Source organism: Miscanthus floridulus, chromosome 3 (assembly GCF_019320115.1).
Source record: "Miscanthus floridulus cultivar M001 chromosome 3, ASM1932011v1, whole genome shotgun sequence".
Classification (NCBI taxonomy): domain Eukaryota; kingdom Viridiplantae; phylum Streptophyta; class Magnoliopsida; order Poales; family Poaceae; genus Miscanthus; species Miscanthus floridulus.
Window position 1 is genome coordinate 59,137,113 of NC_089582.1, and position 19,240 is coordinate 59,156,352.

The 19,240-nt window shown below is 42.1% G+C and overlaps 1 protein-coding gene across 4 annotated transcripts; it reads right to left on the reverse strand.

Moving 5' to 3' along the window:
- Positions 1-621: 621 nt before the first annotated feature.
- On the reverse strand, positions 622-9,785 carry LOC136541706 (SUPPRESSOR OF ABI3-5-like). 4 transcript variants are annotated; one of them, XM_066533728.1, is made up of 17 exons: positions 9,433-9,785; positions 7,796-7,924; positions 7,561-7,601; positions 7,129-7,320; positions 6,573-6,990; positions 6,414-6,485; positions 6,236-6,328; positions 6,078-6,157; positions 4,855-5,008; positions 4,394-4,478; positions 4,218-4,309; positions 4,076-4,144; positions 3,816-3,986; positions 3,244-3,412; positions 2,216-3,130; positions 1,686-1,876; positions 622-1,022 (listed from the first exon to the last, which is right to left on the reverse strand). In XM_066533728.1, the coding sequence occupies exons 2-17, from the start codon at positions 7,841-7,843 to the stop codon at positions 843-845; spliced, it is 2,970 nt and encodes a 989-aa protein (XP_066389825.1). In that variant the 5' UTR covers positions 7,844-7,924; positions 9,433-9,785; the 3' UTR covers positions 622-842. The 4 variants fall into 4 exon arrangements, with proteins under 4 accessions (XP_066389825.1, XP_066389824.1, XP_066389823.1 ...); XM_066533727.1 differs by having other exon boundaries at positions 4,855-5,005; positions 6,573-7,320; XM_066533726.1 differs by having other exon boundaries at positions 6,573-7,320.
- Between the last annotated feature and the right edge of the window lie 9,455 nt (positions 9,786-19,240).

The following is a 19,240-nucleotide window of genomic DNA, read 5'->3' on the forward strand; positions in this document are numbered from 1 at the left end:
GCCCATACGCTACTGCTCACCCTCTGACGTTGGACCCAATGCTCTCTGAGACAACACTGTGCATGCCACGAAAAGGTGTCAACTCCTGCAGTAGACGTGCCCACTCCATCGCCCGCACGGTGCCCTGCAGTCTCACAATGGGCGTCATGGGCTCTGCCACGCCACGGATCAAGACGCAGCACTGCCGCGCCAAGATCGATGGCGCAGCAAACCCTGCCACGTCAGCGGTCAGCAATTCCGGTCACCGCCACATCAGCCCATTGCCGCGTCACCATGCATGGCACGACACAGGCATTTGACCACGCTAGGGCTATAGACACAACCAAAAGTGTTAGTTTTAAAAAAAACCGACAGTGTTAGATTTAGAATTAGTTTTCAAAAAGTGTTAAAATTTAAAAAAAATCTCAATCACAGTAGTTTTTCTCAATCCCCTTCCTCTATCACTGACATCTCAGACCCACCCAGTGGAACAACCGTCGCCATGTGGAGGCCGCTGGAGCCCGAGCGGGCGAACCTCGGAGCAACTTTATAAATTCATCATTCTCTGACACCGTTTAAAAAAATAATCTGTGACGATCTGATGTAGAGGCTCTATGGCCACATCGTGTGTGGCAAATCAACTGGTCAACACACGACACATACGTCGTGCAAATGAAAACCCCAACACACACAAAAACATCCAGGTCTCGAACTACATGATAAACACGGTGCCCCTTTGAGGAAAATAAATCACAATTCAGCAGCTAGGTTTATGAAAAAGCACAAGCAAAACAGTGCGCAGACTGTAAAAAAAATGTAAACAAACTACAAAATGCGACAACGGAATAGAAAAAACAGTGTAGCTAGGACATCTCCTTGAATCTTGCCATGGCCTTCTTCTGGATGATGGTTTTGTAGCTGTCCCCGGCTTGGGCCTCTAGGGATGGATCAGCCTTCCGCTGCTGACTTCCCAGTCCAGCCCTGACGTCCACGGATTTTGCCTGGACTGGTTCCTTGATACCGCTGCCATCCTTTCCGAGACCCTGGATATTTGCAAAGTTGTTGCAAGAAACAAAAAAAATACAAATGCACACTCACATCAGAAGGAATACAAGACAATATTTCGCACTTTCCCCCAATGTAGGAAATATGGGCACACTGATTCCCCCTGCATTCAGTCACTTCTTGTGGCCAACAAACTATTCATTCCCACTACACATCTTCTCGCTCAGGCTAAATACTCAGTAACTCCTGATTCTTACACGGTAGAGTCTAGACACAAAGGAAGCACATGGGCTCAGAATCAACTAGTCAAGACACACAGGTATACTTCATTAGTTATTTCTGGAAAGAGATCAACAAGACAAGCTTAAGATTTGCTAACTGGTACTAACAGCTCACCAAGCTCCAAACAACTTCAGTTAAAACCAGAGAGTTGCATTAAAATAAATTTCATTCCATACTTCTATGGTTCTACCTTACTACAAATAGGCATATTTACCGGGGGGGGGGGGGGGGGGGGGGGGGTTTTCTCAAAAAAAAATTACATAAATCGATTCCAAAGTCAGACGCATTTGCAGTAGAAACAAGAAATAAAAAAGGGGCATAAACACTCATGATCAAATGCAGGAGACATTGTAAAGAAAATGCTATCAAGCCTGAGAGCATCTCAATCAAACTGAGAAATATGTGGGAGATGAACTTACCAGTCCCTCTTGCCACCCCATGTTGCGTAGAATACGGTTGCCCACATTGCTTTCGTCGATTGCTCTATCAGTGGTAATAACTTCATAGTTTTCGCTGTTGCCAATTTCACCACTGGAACGTTCACCCACACCAGGAGGAAACGGCATCGACCCTATCTCACTTGAACCCTTTCGGGATGGATAGTCACCAGCTTGACAACAGGTAATTTCCAGAAAATCAATAAAAATCTTACAAGCAAAACCGAAAACATCATCCTTAAACTTGTTGGGTCAAGGACATATTCCAATGGTAACAAAAAAAATCCCTAGAAATACCAAGTCAGACTTATATAAACACTAATACGAAACTGAGCATACACTGAGCATACTGCCAACGATGCTTCAGCAAAATGATAATGATGAGAATAACAAAGAAAAATAAATTTCTGGACGGACAGTATATTGCTGTTACTAATTCATCGTGATGAAGGAATGACAATGGAAAAATGACAGCAATTGTACACGATAAAAACTTTAAAGTGTATTCTTACTTGAATCAAATCCAACAGTATCAGTGCCAAGAGATGATCCATACAGATTTCGTCTTTCTGCAGCTCGATCCCTGTACTGGGATTGTCCTGGTGCCTCAGAAAACCGACGTTTACCACTCCCAGAAACTCCCGATGAAGTATTAGAGACCAAGGCAGACACATCAGTTTTGAAGGGTGCAGGAGTTACAAGTGCCTCAGGACTTGTCATTAACCCACTTGCTCTTGTGGTTATAGTGGTGCGGGAGTCAGTGCTACTGGCATCAGTTAATGCATGAAACGTAGTATCTGACTTGATCACTCCTCTAGCAGAACCTCTTATGACACCCATAACTGTAGTCCCTAAGCTGTTACTGACAGGTCTAGGCTTTACATCGGAATCCAACATTTGGGTCGATGCAATTCCTTGGCCAAGAGAATTATCCATAGCATTTTCAAAGTCAGAATTCGGCTTGCTTTTCAAAGAGAATCCAGTTCCACTATGTGAATGATTAAATTTATCATCAGAACTTGATGGTTCTTTGTCATCAAGGACAACTCGTCCGGCCTGCCCTTCTTGATTCCTTTGCTTCCACATAGCTAGGACATTGTTCATCTTCTTCTTATTAGCTATGAGACTACTTTTTGAGGCCAATTTAATCTCTTTTGCTTTCTCCTTTTCTCTCTTTTCTGCAGCCAGTGCTGCATTTGCAGCAGCTTGAACAGCATCAGGAAGTGAAGTTTTCTCACTTTGTTTAATTGTGGCGGCAGGCGCAGAGATCACAACCTTTTTGCCACTATTACTATCTGAGGCCTTAGTGTTTTCACTGGCCGCCTCACCGGCTGCCTTAGTATTGTTCTGGTCATTACAAGGGACATATTGTTGAGTCTGTTGATCGTACGAATACCAAACTCCAGAGTTGCTGTCATAGTAAAGGCCTACAACAAACAAGATTACATATTAAAATATAAATGGAAAAAGATCCGTAACCGTAACTTTACCAACAAAACTTGGTTTTAACAAAATTTTGATGCAGTAGACTCATACTTACCAGTAGTTCCATCATAATAGAATCCAGATGCAGAATCATAGTAGTAACCAGATTTTTCATCCCAAACAAATCCCGACTGTGTTGTACCACCATCTTTTTTAGATTCAGAGTTGCCGTTCTGTTTGTCATCAGGATTGTACTCTTTTGGAGCCCAACCTATGGCATCATACTGGTCCAACAGGCAAAGGTATTAAACCAATGAGCAACATGTCTACAACCTGCCTAAGCTATGTGCTTAGTTAACATGAGAATGTGATGAAGATCAGTCCCCTGTCCTTTTTCATTCTGCTTATTTGACATCTTAGCATTTTTTAAATGTGGTTCTGATTTTTTTTAGTACTTTCCATTAGTAACTAATGACAATTAAGTGCTTTTAGAAACAAATCTAGTGATATTTTTCATATGCCCAATCTCCATGCTTTCAGAATTATAAGTCTCTGAAATTTGACAGCTTAGCTTGCAAAGAACCAAATACTGTAAGAAAGAACAAAGGAAGTAATATATAAATGGATATCCTATATAAATAGAAACGGTAAATGCTTAATCTTACAGTGTCAGGAGCTATAACAAACCTGCTGAGCAAATGATGCAGCCTCAATGGCAGCTGCAGCAAGGCTGTTTGACTGCGAACCGCCTGATACAGGTCCATGTGTACTTTTAGCATATGCTACACGCAAAACCTGACCGTTTTTCTCAAGTGTAATCCCATTTGTAGCTTCCAGAGCTTTCGTAGCATCTTCCACCTGTCACAACAGGATGTTGAAAATTGTCAGGAACTATATACATCAAGAAAAGAAAAGCTCAACTCAATCCACCAGACAACACTACTTACCGAATGGAAATGAACGAAGGCAAAACCTCTAGACACATGAGTAAACTTATCCCGAACAAGGCGGATGTCCTGGTGAGAAATGACATGTAATGTTTCCAGAAAAATAAGAGAAACCTAATCAAGCAATTAGTTTATTCCCCACCTTTATTGGTGCGTGCTTAGCAAATTCGTACCGAAGCATTTCCTCATCAGCATTTTCATCCAAACCACGAACAACTAAAACATGAGTTGGACCTGCAAATGATCGCAACTAAATAAGACAGCACGATACATACTTCACATGATTCCAGAATGAAACTATGAAAGCACAAAACTTGCCTAGTTCAGATCCCCTTCTCCCAAAGTGTGGAGTGGAACCTGTCGCATCAGCTGGTAGAGCATCCTCAGTACGAGGTTCATTGCACTATGCAAATACAAATAAACATATGATTAGCCAGAGCAAAATCACAAAACTAATTAGTTGCCCAGCTATTAACTTAGGAAAAATTACGCAAAGTAGAGTGGTAGTATTTTCATGCACATATAGAAAAATAGAGAATTACACAACACTATGGCAGTGTTCTTTAAGTAGAACAAACTAACAAGTAGACGAAATCCAACACATCACCCTGCCCTCCACTAACCCACTCACCAGTTAAACTACAGGCCACGATGGTCAGGACTCAGGAAAGTGGCAGATGCGATGAGGAATTGTACAGAATCTGGTGTTCAGGTGGGGTGTGTGGGTGGGGCAGGGGGCGATGGAAATGTGATATGTAACATAACATCCTTACAAGTACCTGAAAACAGGAGGTCCTGCGGGCAAAATTCATACATCCGCATATAGTACAAATCCAGTCACACGGTGCAGCAGCAGTCCTGTGCCCATAAGTAGGCCTTGTAAAATTTTCTTGTCCAAGAGAAGGCCCAACCATCCCACCGGTTGGTTTACTACTGCAGTAAAGACAGTGTTAGAATTAATTGCACTGGATGGAATTTTCATATAAACACATGAGCACAAAAGGCTAGCACAACAATAAAAGGAAGACAAGACTCGCCCCACACCCATCCAACCCACCCACTAACAGAACCTTGTTGACGTATAAGGATCACAAGCACCTTCCCATCGCAGCATAATGAAGTAACACCACTTTTCCCCACTGAAATCTTACAGAACTGATTAATCTTTTTATTAATGAACTCTAATTGAATTAGAGTCAATGCAATCCCATGTGATCTTAGGTCATCAAAATAACTACTACACCTCCATTCCAATCTATATGTCACTTTACCTTTATCCTAAGTCAATCTTCTCTAAATTTGACCAAGTTTTTAGAAAAATATAATAACATCTACAGGTTCAAAAAAATGCAATATCAAGACCTATTTCATGGATATTTCAGTGAAACTAAATTGATGCTGTACATGTTGGTGTGTTTTTCTATAAACTTGGTTCAAGTCAGATAAGTTTGATTTAGGACAAAGCTCAAATGGCCTATAATTTGGACGAAGAGGAAAGAGAAAATTAGAGTATCCTGTTTGGTTATATGCAATCCTACTATGAGAATTGTTGGATTGCTAATGGCCCTGTTTGTTTCCGCTTACAGCAGACTCGATCATAATCGCCGTACCGTGGGGATTTTTTCGATTCTCGATTGTGTTAGTTCAGAAAAAGGCAGAAATAATCGAGAATCAGATTATAGGCAGAAACAAGCATGGCCAATACAACTAGCTTATAATTACCCATGCCAGTTACAGAATATACGGCCGAGAGACATGAGAACTTCATAGCTAAAAGGCAACCTCAAGTAAAAAGTATAGTTACAAATTACAAAAAAAGGACAACAATTCCAAAAGCATAATACAAGTATACAACTCCTCAAGACACTAATTTAACCCAAAAAAACGTGCAACCATACACTCATTTATTCACCAGCACGCTAGCAGATATTGCATAGGATGGAGGACTTTGTATAGGATGGCAGTGAAACATACTGATTTCTAAATAGAAAAACATGTATACCTGTACTGAAAGAACACATTCCTGCCATCAATTTCGAGACCATTCTCCCCAGTAGCTTCCATCATTCTACGGGCAGCTTCCTGTGGAGAGGATACAGCTTTGTTAACAGTACATGAAAGTTTGGGTGAGTAATGTAATAACACTTGTTTGATTAATACCACAGTGGGGAAGTCAATAAAAGCAAATCCACGAGACATGCCAGAATTCCGTTCCTTGATCACACGCACACTGCGTAGAGGCCCCCACTGAGCCTACAAGAGAACAGACGAAATGATTAAAGCAAACCAGACAGTACACTTTCAACCAGTGCAACAAGTTATTAAGAGGAACTTGTACAAGAATCTGATATAGGTCATCATCATTAGTCTTCAGGGACAGTCCCTTGACAACAACAGTGGCAGATGGGACCTGCAAACATGAATGCAAACCCATGATTTGTAAATTCCAAACCCGCTGCCACAAATGTATGTATGTATGTATGCAGTATGTCCATACCACTGAATCACCATGCCTCCTATCATCCCAGTCATATTCCCTTCTTCTGTCAAATCGATTATCATCATACAGGCCATCTCTTTGGTTCCGACCATGACTTCTCGCACGAGGAGATCTTGATCTAGACCGTGATCTTGACCGGTCATCACGCCCATGTGATCGAGAACGGCTATGGCGCATGTATGGACTTTCCTCTCTTTCACGACTTAATCCACTTCTTTCACGTTCACTCTCACATGAATCACGTCTTCTCCAGCTACTATCTCTCCTGCTTCTCTCATAGTCCGAATCATAACCGTAACGACCATATTCATGATCTCTCTCATAGCTGTCCTCCCTGCTTTGGTGAGAACTGCGGTACCGGTCTTCAAACTCACCATGAAACTCCGCACGTTCTCTGCTTCCAATCCTTTTGCTCCTATCAACACCAAAATCACGGTAACTACCAGATTCATAATAGTTGTCAGTAGCATGATAATTATCACGGAGTCTATCAACTCCTCTGTATGAATCAAACTCATGATGCTTTCCATCATTGCGATAATCAGCATCATGCCTTCTGTGATCTCTTGCAGTTGCATATTCCTCATCATGGTTCCTTCGAGGCTGAGACCACATTCCACCAACAGAGGGTGGTGGTGCATACATATTTCTATCATGTGTATCCTGACAGAATGCACCCCTCCCATATGAATCTCTAGGAAAGCCTTCATCCACAGATCTCCTACCATTGTAGGATCCACCAGACCTGCAAATTAAGTTAATAGGGGATGATATGGTAATATGGCTAAGCACTATATATAAATATTAAAGGCATGACACAAATCACAAAAGGGGAGAACTTGTTGAAGAGTTAACCCAGTACCAAATAAAAACATATCTCGGCTTACTAGAGAAATTAGAAGAAAAAAAGATTCGACACGTTTTACAGGAATAAAGGACATGAATACCCCAGTTAACAAAACACTAGAATGACTAGTTGACTTACCTAAAATCTGGCTCATTGATTACACCATACCCATTCGGTGCCTGTAGATTCAACACAATAAGTCGAGTCAGCAACAAATTCTACAGAACAGGTAGGTAAATCCATTCCATTTAAGCAACGGCCTCTTCTTGAACTCCTTTACAACTAACGCTGGATACACAGAGGCCAACTGCATGGCCAAAATTCTGCTATTTCATCATCTTCAGTAGTTAGTAAAGGAAAAGACTGCAATTACACTGTTGTTCTCCCATCCATGTTGTGGAGCATAACGCCCATGATCCATTTCCAAAACTCAGCACTTGTGTTATCCTGCAAGGTTCTTGGTGATCTTTACAACTTTTGGGTGCTGATTTTTCTCTGTAGCCTGTAAAGAAATACATGGCATGATAGAGTTAAGCACCTAACCAGAAGGAACCCCCAATATGGCCACCAATAATAATTTAAAGTTTGAGAAAATTGTTAATATTTCAATTGATGACTTCTGGCATGAAATTATTAGCTATATAATACTTAGGCCCGTCTGGAATGAAATACTTTTGTTCGAAAGAAACGAAATAGTCAAGAATTCCAATGAAATTACTTATTTCAAAATGAGGCTATATAAAATGCTAGTATTTTGTGAATCCAGACGTATGTTAGCATCACTACAACAAGAACAACCTTACACATAACAGAACTTATGAGACATTGTAATAGTTTTTTACATGATTAATGTATAATAGTAATACATATGACTACTCTGACATAAACATATGAAAGTGTATGGCAGGGTGGGGATCAAACGGTCAGAAGAGGCCTAAATTGTTTCTGCTTCCATACTTTTCCACAAAGGGCGTACCCAGTGCAGAGAGCTCCCGCTCTGTGCGGGGTCTAGGGAAGGGTGTCAGTGGCAAGCCTTACCCTCGCCTGTGCAATGCGAGGAGACCGCGACTCAAACCCGGGACCTTCCGGTCACAGGCGGTAAGACTCTACCGCTTGCACCAGGCCCGCCCTTCCATACTTTTCCACAAACGAAAACAAAAATGATACTGAAGAAAGTGGGTCCAGCACCAGTATTACGGCATGTCGATGACAGCCGGCAATTGATAATGCATAGTATTATAGTAAAAAACAGCTACACAATAATATACATAGGAATGATAACACACACATGTAAACCGTACATAAATGACAGGTTAAAATAGCAAAGCCTATGGGAGTGTGGGGTAAGCAAAAAACAGTAACAATACCGTCAAGAGTTTCTGGCCCAAGACGATAGCTCATTAAATGGTAGAAACCATTATCATCTCCATATTCATGGTTTCCATTTTTCACAAAAGCACGATAAAACTTTGAAAACAAGCCCTGTTGATTTCTGTTAGTTTTCCCAAACACGCAAGAAAACATTGAAAACAAGCCCTGGTAAATGATATTATCCACTTCTACTTTCATGAGTTCATCCCTAGCTGGGCCAAACACAAAGGTTATAATTAAGATGTCTATGGGCTTATTATTTCTTCATACCACACACAAGATAAGGACTAAGGGGATTTAGCCTAGTGCTAATGATCCACAGAAAACTAAAATGTATCTCAGGAAAAGTTGATCTGTCAGAGAAGTAAATATAACAATTTGATTGATAGTAAACATATCTTGAGACTTCAATTTCAAGTTAGGCATGACCAAAAGATAAATACATGTAAACTGAGTAAAGGTTGGCAGCATGCCTGAATTAGTAAAATTGATTGAGCGTCTAAAACCCCCCAAAGTATCAAATTCTGGTATATCACCTAAACCCAACTACAAATCAACATTCTCAAAGGCATTCAATTCATCATCGCTGAACCTAAATGAGGGGGGTTAGAAGGAGGCGTGAGGACAAAAAAAGCAAACCTTCAACACGGGCTGTATCTGCAGGTGTCCACAAGTTGCAGGTCGGTCGAGGTCGTCGGAGGTGGACTGGATATGCAGGCTGTCGTCGTTGCGGATCTGCAGGCCGTCGTCGTGGCCGGATCTGCAGGGGCGTCGATCGGCACCCCGGCTACACCGACGAGATGGCGAGGAGACTGCACTCCGGGGGAGAGGAACAGGGATGCCGACGTTGGAGCGCTACCGGCAGGGTTGTTGCCGCCGGCGACGAAACCCTAGAATCGCCCGCGACGGCGCTTCGGTGCGGAGAAAAGAGAGGGACGAGCGGAGAAGGGCAGAAGGCCGAGCCGAGCGTGGTGCGCGTGGGGGTGGGGGCGTGGTTGGGGGTGGGTGGGGGGAGGGGGGTGGCTGCGTTAATTCTTTTATCTAAAAAAGAATTTTTTTTAAATAACCTCACCAGAGAACTATTTTGTAGACCAACTCGTAGCATAGCCAAACTGTTCTGCCACGGCAAACAACGGCAACATGACGAGGCTGCCACCGTGGTCGGTCAGTGGCCCGCTGACTTTGACCTAGCCAACCTACCGCGCCATAGAGTTTGGCACAACAGCTGCCGCGCCGCCACCCGACTAATATAGTAGGGTGGCATACAGAGACCACAAGGGCTCCCCTTCTTATCCTCTATGCCTCTTCCACCTCCAACCCCACATGCTTGGCCGCCTGCTCCATCCGCTGTCGCCCGCTATCGGCCATCTCCGCCGTCGGTGGCCTAGTGGAGGTCGCCCCCCAAATAATAACCTTGTTAGTTAAGATTTGAAGTAAATTTTGATTTGAGTTGAAATGTAAAGTAATTTAGGTTGATCAATTAGGTTTAGAAACTTGTGTTAAGGGTCTGTCCTTGATTTGTACGTGCACATCTAGTTGCATGTGTTGTATTTTTAGGTTTTCATGATTATCATAAATTTTAGTTAGTATTTTTAGGTGTAGGTTATATTTATTAACTATGTTTAGGTGATACGTAGTTTAGATTATATGTGTATGTGTAGGTAGGTTAACTGTTTATGTTATATTTAGGTGATTTTTTTAGGATTTATGTAGTTACTAGGTTTTTAGGTTATATTTGGTTAGGCAGTTTAGGTTATGTTTAGTTAGTTTAGGTTATAATTCCTTAGAATCATTTCGAAAACTCGATGTAGTTTGCTCAAATGCTTTTGTAGATGGATAGTTTGGTCCATTTGTTTCATGGAGGAAGAGTTGTAGCTCTCTCGCTTATTTGGTAGCTTGTTTGCTTGTGTAACATAGACTAGAAACCAAGCGACTAGTATTGTGTAGGGGCTTGCTTTGGATGAAATAGAGCTAAAGCAAGTAGTTGCTAGCAGGGCTTCATTTTGTACTAATCAACCTTTGCTCTAGTATATGTGACTTTATAGAGAATTTTTTATAGGTTATTCACCCCTCCTCTAGACATCTAAATCTTTTCACCGTGTGAATTAATAAATATATTGTGAAAATCCTGAAGGAATAACATTCCGCCAATGAAGGTCATCGACGCCGACTCAAACTACCTATAGTGATATAGTTGTGATCACCAACGCGTATGCATTGAACCACCTATGATCAATTGATCATCACCGCCGCATTGGACCACTGATTGGGGGTGATCAAATGGTAGTCACCACCATATTGAACCACTGACCAGTGGTGAAGCAACCGTCAACACCGCCGGTGTTGATGTCTCCACTGGCAGCGATTTCACATCATCACAGCTGGATTATTTTGTAAACTGACACAAACTAAATGACCATCATCGTCGGATCATACCACGACCTAGCTGTGATCATACCATTGTCCCCGTCGAATTACACCCCAAACTGTCAGTGTTACCATGCCCATCACCATCGACGTTTCACTACCGAGGGCCAAAACCAACAGTGATGGGGGATTACAAACCGACTATGATGGACTGTTTGTACTAGTGAATGAAACTAAACCTTCAAGTAAAATTTGAGGACTAAACTAGCTATTTGCAAAGTTTAAGAACAAAATCAAGCCTCAACATTATTGATAATGCCAATACCAGAAAACACCCATTCAAAGTGGACACGAAGTCATTATTCTTTACGTTCCAAATTATAGTTTGTCTTGACTTTATTATAAGTTAATTTTTTAAACTTTAATTAAATTTTAAGAAATATATATTGATATCTGTAAACTGAAATAAATTCTCTATCAAAATATGTTGTATAAAATCTGATGAAACAAAATTAATATGTTAGATGTTGGTAGAGTTTTACAAACTTAAATAAGTCTGACTTATTAAAATAAAATAAAAGTGAACTATATTTTGTAACAGAGTGTTATGTTATTATATAGTAAGATTATAAGATCAAATCTGTCTTGGTCTCTTGGATTGGAGTTTCCCAATGAAGAAAGGAAAAAGTCTACATTACCTCCATCAACTTTTGCGAAAGTCTGTTGTTCCTCCCTGAATTCTAAAATCGGGTAAATCACCTCCCTAAACTTTTAAAACCGTTTATTTTACCTCCTTGACCGGTTATAAGCGGTTTTCAAAGGCGGTTTTGTCTTTTTTCTTTTTTATTTATTTCGGCTGGATCTTTGAAAAATCATAGTAAATAAAAAAAATCATAAAATAGAAAATCCAATTATGTTAGACTCCACATGAGTAGATCTACACAGTGAACATATAAATGATATGCTTTAGTACAAATTTTGTGTTGTAGCTTTAGATCTATGCTTTTATATAATTAATTCATAGCTGTAATTAATTATATAAAAGCATAGATCTAAAGCTACAATAAAAAATTTATACTAAAGCATACCATTTTATATGTTCACTGTGTAGATCTACTCATGTGAAGTCCAATACAATTGGATTTGTCATTTTATGATTTTTTGTGATTTACTATGATTTTTCAAAGATTCAGCAAAAATAAATAAAAAACAAAAAAACATCTTTGAAAACCGCTTATAACCGGGCAGGGAGGTAAAACGAATGATTTTAAAAATTTAGGGGGTGGTTTACCCGTTTTTACAGTTTAGGGAGGAAAAACAGAGTAGAGGTAACGTGGACTTTTTTTTTACTAGAAGAAATGTATGGTGCGCCTATTCCTCGTAGGCCGAGTGATAAAAAGGCTGCAAATCTACATGACAGGCCGAATATTAGACCAGGGAACACGTCCATGAGCTCGCTAAAACGCAGCAGGCCCGGCTCTCTTATGATATATCGCTCCGGCGCTAGGGTTTTCTGGGATCGCACCTCACGCCGCCGCAAGGACTCCGTAGGCCCCGTTCGCGTGCCCTTAATCCCGGCTTGATCGGCTTCTTTTTTCATCCAGAACCGTGTTTTCCTCTCACAAATTCCTCCAGATTCATCCAAATTCCTCTAAATTTCTCCATAGTTCCTCCAAGCGAACGGGGCCTACGCAGCAGCCATGGTCAGCGACCCCCACCTCTCCTCCTCCTCCTACGCCCGAAGGCTTAGGATCTCAGGACGCAGTAGTTTCGTCCTGTTCTGTGTGCGCTTGTGGTACATGGCCCTAGATACTCCCTGTCGCGATTCCTTCCCTTTTTTTTGGATCTGCTATGACCCCATCAAATTGAGTTCATGAATCTGTGCGACCCCGGCAAGCACTACTCTCAACACACGATCAAGGTCCTTACCACCATGCTTTGTTATTTTGTGTCCTCGTCTGTATTTTATTCTGTCCAAGTATGTGAAGCTAACTTTGTCATCTAACTTCAGAGGTGCAAGCACTTTGAGATCGGTGGCGACAAGAAGGGCAAGGGAACTTCTCGGTTCTAAGCTGATCATAAACTTGCTCAAGGCCACAAGTATCTGTCAGAATTTACCATTAGAAACCACCTTGCGCTTAGCTTCTGCATATGTTCTTTTTGTCATATCTTTTTGGCACTATATAGTTTGTATGAGACCAAGATATTAATTTTGTGTCATTATTATTATATTTTGCGGCAACGGTCTCCCTCACCATTGGGTTGAGTGCTCATGAAATTGTCAAGATGATCGTTTGGTTGACCCTAATAAACATATTACCGAATCCATCATGAGACTGGTATTTGTTTGAATATAAGGGCCTGTTTGGAAGAATTGCAAAGTCATTACACCTGTGATTAGCTTCTACCTGTAATTTCTTGTGCACAAGAAAAAAGCCTCTGCAAACCTTTTCCCCTGTACTCTGATACTCATGGAAGCATCTCTCAGGTTGTGGCTACTTCAAAAGTTTCAGCACAGCATGTCAGAGAGAGATTTTCACTTCTCAGCAACCGAACACCCACCCCAAGTCTCCAATTCTGAAACGATTTTTTGCAGCGCTGCTTACCTTGTGCCTGATTTGATCCACAAATCATCTCATATTTGATTTGATTTTGAAGCTGTCTGAATTTTTATATGTACCAAGTATTTAGAGCTTGAAAGTCAGATACAAAACCTGAAGAAATTTCAGATTACGAGAGGAGGCTGTGTCCGTGAAGAGATCATGAGGGGGTCCCCAACTTTTCGATTGCCTTCATGGCTGCATGGATCGAGGATCCAAGGACGACGACAGCAGAGGAAGTTGTGGACGAGGGTGGTGCCATGGATCGAGAATTGAGGATCCAAGGACGACAGGAACGGCCATGGGGGAGATTGAGATGTGCGAGGGCGGGGTTAGTGGAGTTTGGGACAGTTGTGATGCGAAGCTTCTGATCGAGGCCAGAATGGCCACGGCGCGGCGGAGGGGTGGCCGATGAGCTCTGCAATAGCACCGGTGTGATCGCCATGAGCACCGCCGCCGCTAAGGTCTCGTCGACGACCGCGCGGACGAGGAGGCCCTCGACAATTGTCGTTTTATTTTACAGACCTCCTCAGGTGATTATTTCTTTCCAACGGTATTAGGCCAAACTGGTTGTAAAATTTGTGTGCTATAACCATTTATCCAAACAAAATTTCAAAGATTGCCTAGGAAAATATTTAGGGTCCGTAATTTACAGGGGTTTTAGTCTTAAAACATGCCTTCCAAACAGCTCCTAATGGTGGAGTGGAATGATGTCGTTGGGGGCATAGTGCGTTTGTACGGCAGTCGTACAATTAGCAGAAAAATCTACACTAAATGCCCCCTGTCCCCTGTTTTCTTTCAATCGAGATTTTGTGTTCGTGTAGGCAGTACTTGTGACATTAGCGGGTAGGGTAATGATTAACCTCTTATTTGATAGTTGAAGCATATGATATTCCTTTTTGGGCATTTAGCCGGGAGGATCTCACATTCGGCACGTGATTGTAGGTTGTGGATTTAATGCAATTGCCATTATGAATAGTGAAGGGTTTTTGCTATTTAAAACAATAATTCACTTGTAGACTCATACGTTGTTAGCCTTTTCCTCTACTGAAATGTTAGAGTTAAAATATTGAAAAAAAGCCCCTTCATTCCTACTAGTTACAACTTACAAGTGTGGATGATCCTATCAGTTAACCATTGCTAGAATGCTAGTTGAATAGGTGTACCCTCGTTTGATACTGGTTATTTAAGCTGTGGTAACATGGGTTCAAGAGCGGTCACGCGTAATAATCTTTAACTTTTGGACTATATTGTTAGGATGTAGAGCAGCTCCAACCCAGTTCGCTATACTATGCGCCATCATCACAACAGACCCAGGCCTATCGAAGCCCAAAACTAATAAGGTATCAGGTCGAATTCAAACACCATGGTAGCATGATAGATGGGGATTCTCCTACCTTATATATTGTGTTTACTCCACCGGTAGTTTCTGATGTAGGATTAAACGGAATATATATTGTAGTCTGCAATTGGAACTAAAGTCTTAGGCGCCTAAGACGGCCAGAGGAAGGCACCAACTACCCCTCCAAAGACTATGCAGCCGACCTCGACGTGCCGGCCAGCGGGACATGCCTTCTTGGGGTTAACCCGTTGACACTGTCTATGTGGCCTCACGACATGCTCCCTGGTCGCGACGCCACGGTTGACCCGATGCTCAAGGAGTTCGCAGCCCCGATCGCTTCCAGCCGAATCGACACGCGCCCTCCACTTGACCACCTGGCTTCATCTCCGGCGGCCAACCAGTTGGAGGTTGTGGCCAAGGCAGTGGTCACCTACGTTTGCACCTATGGGCAGCAGACGTTGTCCCAGCTTGCAGACTCTGAGTCACAGATGCCGCCTCCGCGCCCCACTCAGGGGGCTGAGGATTCGCCACTAGCGTCGCCTCAGCCTTGCCGCTCACCATCATTGGCTTTGCCTCGTCATAGCACCGGTCTCGCGGCCACTCCCCATCTGGTGTCCTGTGCCCCTAGGCAAGGAGTTCTGGATGTTCAACAGGTTTTAGTTGCTGACGTGATTGAAGATCGACTCTGCTTGGCTCTCCAAACTCCAGTGCTTCAGGGAAGACCGACCCTCAGGGTGGCTCGAGCCAAAACCAGCGTCGGAGCGCCTAGGAGGAGTACTTGCTTAGCTGCTAAACCTCGTGCGACCAATCTAACTCTTCAGGCGCAGCAGGTTCTTAAGGTCAAGTTGGGGCTCGTGGATCCATCACAGATTGTCGACTTTGTAGCTGCTCAGAAGTATGAGTCCATCTTTGCTGGACCTCTTTCGGAGTCCAAGCATGAAGCCTTCAAGGTCTTGTTCCCGGACAATGTGATCCTGGACGACTTCGCCCGGAGGGTGACATGCTTCTTGCTGAGCCAACGGACGAGCGCGACGAGGGGTGGTTAGCCTAGGTGGCCTTTCAATGGGCGTCGGGAGGTCTCCCGCAGTCGAGGTCGCCCTAAGTTGTTGTAATCCTCAGTTTCTTTTGGTTCTCTTTTCTTTTTTATGTGTTCTTGGTCTTCCTATTCTTTGGTAAGCTCGACGCTTATCATTGATGGGGTAGCTTGTAATGTTTATCTACTTTCTCTTAATGAAATACGTGCTTAGGCACGGTTGCGAAAAAAGGTCTTACACTAAGTTATAGTCAATAACCATAGAATCAACATCCGTGTTCAAGATGATAGGATCATGACTACTGATGTCCAAAGGAAAGGCAGCATCTGGTTCTCTTGTAACCTGCACGTTGTAAGCTAGCTTTGGTGGCACGTGGACATGTGGTATTCTTTTTTTTGAAACCTCAGATGCTTTATTACTTATCTGAACCAGCTAAATCGCCCAACACCAAATCCTCTAACTCATGAGGAGCCTCCTCCCAAGTGTTATAGCACCCACTTGGAAGATTACAACCAGCAATAGCTAAAGCATGTGCCACCTTGTTATAATTTCTGCGGCAAACCAATACAAGACAATGGAGAAACTCCGTACTAATGATATGTTTCAGCTCGGTGATAATACCTCCGGTCGGCGCTAGCCTAAACTCATCTGTTTCGAGGGTCGTTTGGAGCAGAGAAGCATCTACTAATAGATTTTACTGGACCTCTAGGCGTAGATCACTGGGTAAATACTTAGCTTAGGTAGAATGACTTGCTGATGTACCTCACTAAATCGTGTCGTGGCCGAGGCGCCGGTGATGTAGTAGCCACAGCAGGTCTAAGTAGAGGTAGCCGTGATGCGCCCGCTAGGTCGTCGTAGGTAGCAGTAGTGTAGGCACGGTGCTATGGTGGAGATGAAGGCGATGGAGCTTCTCGTCGCTCACAACGCTCCTCTCGATCGATCTAGGGATAGGACGTCGGTGAGGGGCTAGCGGCTGCGGTGAACCTTGGATCTTGTGCCCTAGCCCCCACCGTCCTTTTATGGCGCTGTGCGACGGGGGGCCATCAGCCAGGAGAACCGGCTGAGCGCCCCCGATCAGGGTGCAGATCAAGGGCCCAATTGGCCGTTGGGCCAACTGGTAGAGATCATCCTAACATTCTTCCCCTTGATCTCACCTTATGTCTTAAACTCAACTTACTTTATCTTTTTCTCATTCCATCATAGATCAGTGCATAGAGCATGCCTCATCATCACGGTCAGTTGCCACTAGATTAAATAGCTACAATGCACCTATCTGTTTTGAAATAGATTCTCAACTAGGCCCTTAGTATTCAGAAATCATAGGCTTTCCTATAAACCCATGTCGATTGTGTGTTCTCTAAACGCACTAGATGGTTAGCCTTTGGTAAGCGGATCATCAAGTACTTGCTTGGTACTCATATGCTCAATGCTTTCAAAATGATTTTGGATTTCCTCCTTTACAATATATAACTCAATGTCAATGTGTTTGGCAGCACACTTGACCTGTTGTCTTATGAGTTAACTACTTTAATACTTTAAATGGTTATTGATGTTGACTACCATCGTTAAATCTGGGTACTAATTCCCTTAACTTTCTTTTGCCTGTTTCTTAAGCCTCATGTCAAGCTATATTATGGTATGCATTACTGATGACACCACAACTGTGTCTTTAGAGCTTTTCCACAATAATACTCTAACTGCGAGTGTTAGCAATTACTGTAAATTTCACTACATATCTCGCCAAGACTTAACATTTGTACCCTCAACTATTTGAGAGTACTTGTTCTTTCTTACTCAGCATGAGGCCTATGATACTTTGCAAAATTGCAAGACATTCTCAACTCTATTCCAGTGATCTATATTTAGACTGGACTTCTACCAAAATATCCCGGATACGTAAACTATGTCAGGGTAAGTTCTTACTTGTACATTCATTAAGCTTCCAACAGCTAAAGCATATAGAACCATATTCATTTGATCAATCTCATATCAGTTCCTGGAACACTGAAAGTTTCCAAATCTATTACCCTTGACTATAGGAGCAAGCGTAGGTTTACTCGCATGCATACTTTATTTATTTAGAATCTTTTCTAAGTATGCCTTTACGATAGTTCTAATACCTCATTTTTCTTCTATCTCGGTGAATTTCGATTCCTAGAACCAATGATGCTTCACCAAGATCATTCACATTGAAACTTGAGGACAAAACTTCTTCTTCTCCAATGATAGATTAACATCACTACTCGTGAGTAGAATGTCATCTATTCATAGGATGTGGAAAATGAATTTTCCATTCTTGAACTTCACATAAACACTATTGTCCTTCTCATTTTCTTTAAACCTAAACTTTCTTATCGTTTCATCAACTTCATAATACTACTGTCTAGAGACTTATTTTAACTCATAAATGGATTTCTATAGGCGGCATCCCATACGTTCTTTTCTTCCACGACAAAACATTTGGGCGGTGCCATGTAAACGTTTTCATACAAATCCCCATTGAGGAATGTCGTGTTTACATCCATCTAATGTAACTCTAAATCGTAACGTGCCAATAACACCATTATGATTCTAAAAGAATCCTTGCATGAGACTAGAGAGAAAACTCTCATTGTAATATATTCATTCTCTTTGCATAAAGCATTATGCTACAAGTCATGCTTTATATCTTTCTACATTCCCTTTGGAGTCACATTTTGTCTTATAGACCCATTTACAGTCTACTGTCTTGGCTCCATTAGGAATTTCTTCTAAGTCCCAAACATCGTTGGTATTCATCAAATTCATTTCAACTTTCAGTTTCTAGCCATTTAGACGAGTAAACGTTTCTCATGGCTTCTTCAAATGAGATGGGATCACCCTCCATTTGAATTTTTCACTAACATAGACTTCATAGTCATAAGAAAAACTGGTTTACTAATTCATTGAGACCTTCTAGGGCCTCAACTACTGGCACTTTCATATGGGGCTATTGTTGCTCTTCATTGCCAAGAGGCAATTGATTCTATAGGCTCATGTATTACAAGATCCTTGTTTACATTATTCATCTTCTTCAAAGAGCTAACAACAGGTGTTGTATTAGTCATACAACATCAACAAATATT

What these genes read in the sequence shown, in the direction of transcription:
- LOC136541706 (XM_066533726.1), bottom strand. Translation starts at nt 7,843, where the DNA reads ATGGATCATGGGCGTTATGCTCCACAACATGGATGGGAGAACAACAGT. An exon ending in GCAGGACCTCCTGTTTTCAG is followed by an intron (nt 4,479 to 4,854) that starts GTACTTGTAAGG and finishes GTATTTGCATAG; the next exon opens with TGCAATGAACCTCGTACTGA. An exon ending in TGGGGTGGCAAGAGGGACTG is followed by an intron (nt 1,023 to 1,685) that starts GTAAGTTCATCT and finishes GCAAATATCCAG; the next exon opens with GGTCTCGGAAAGGATGGCAG.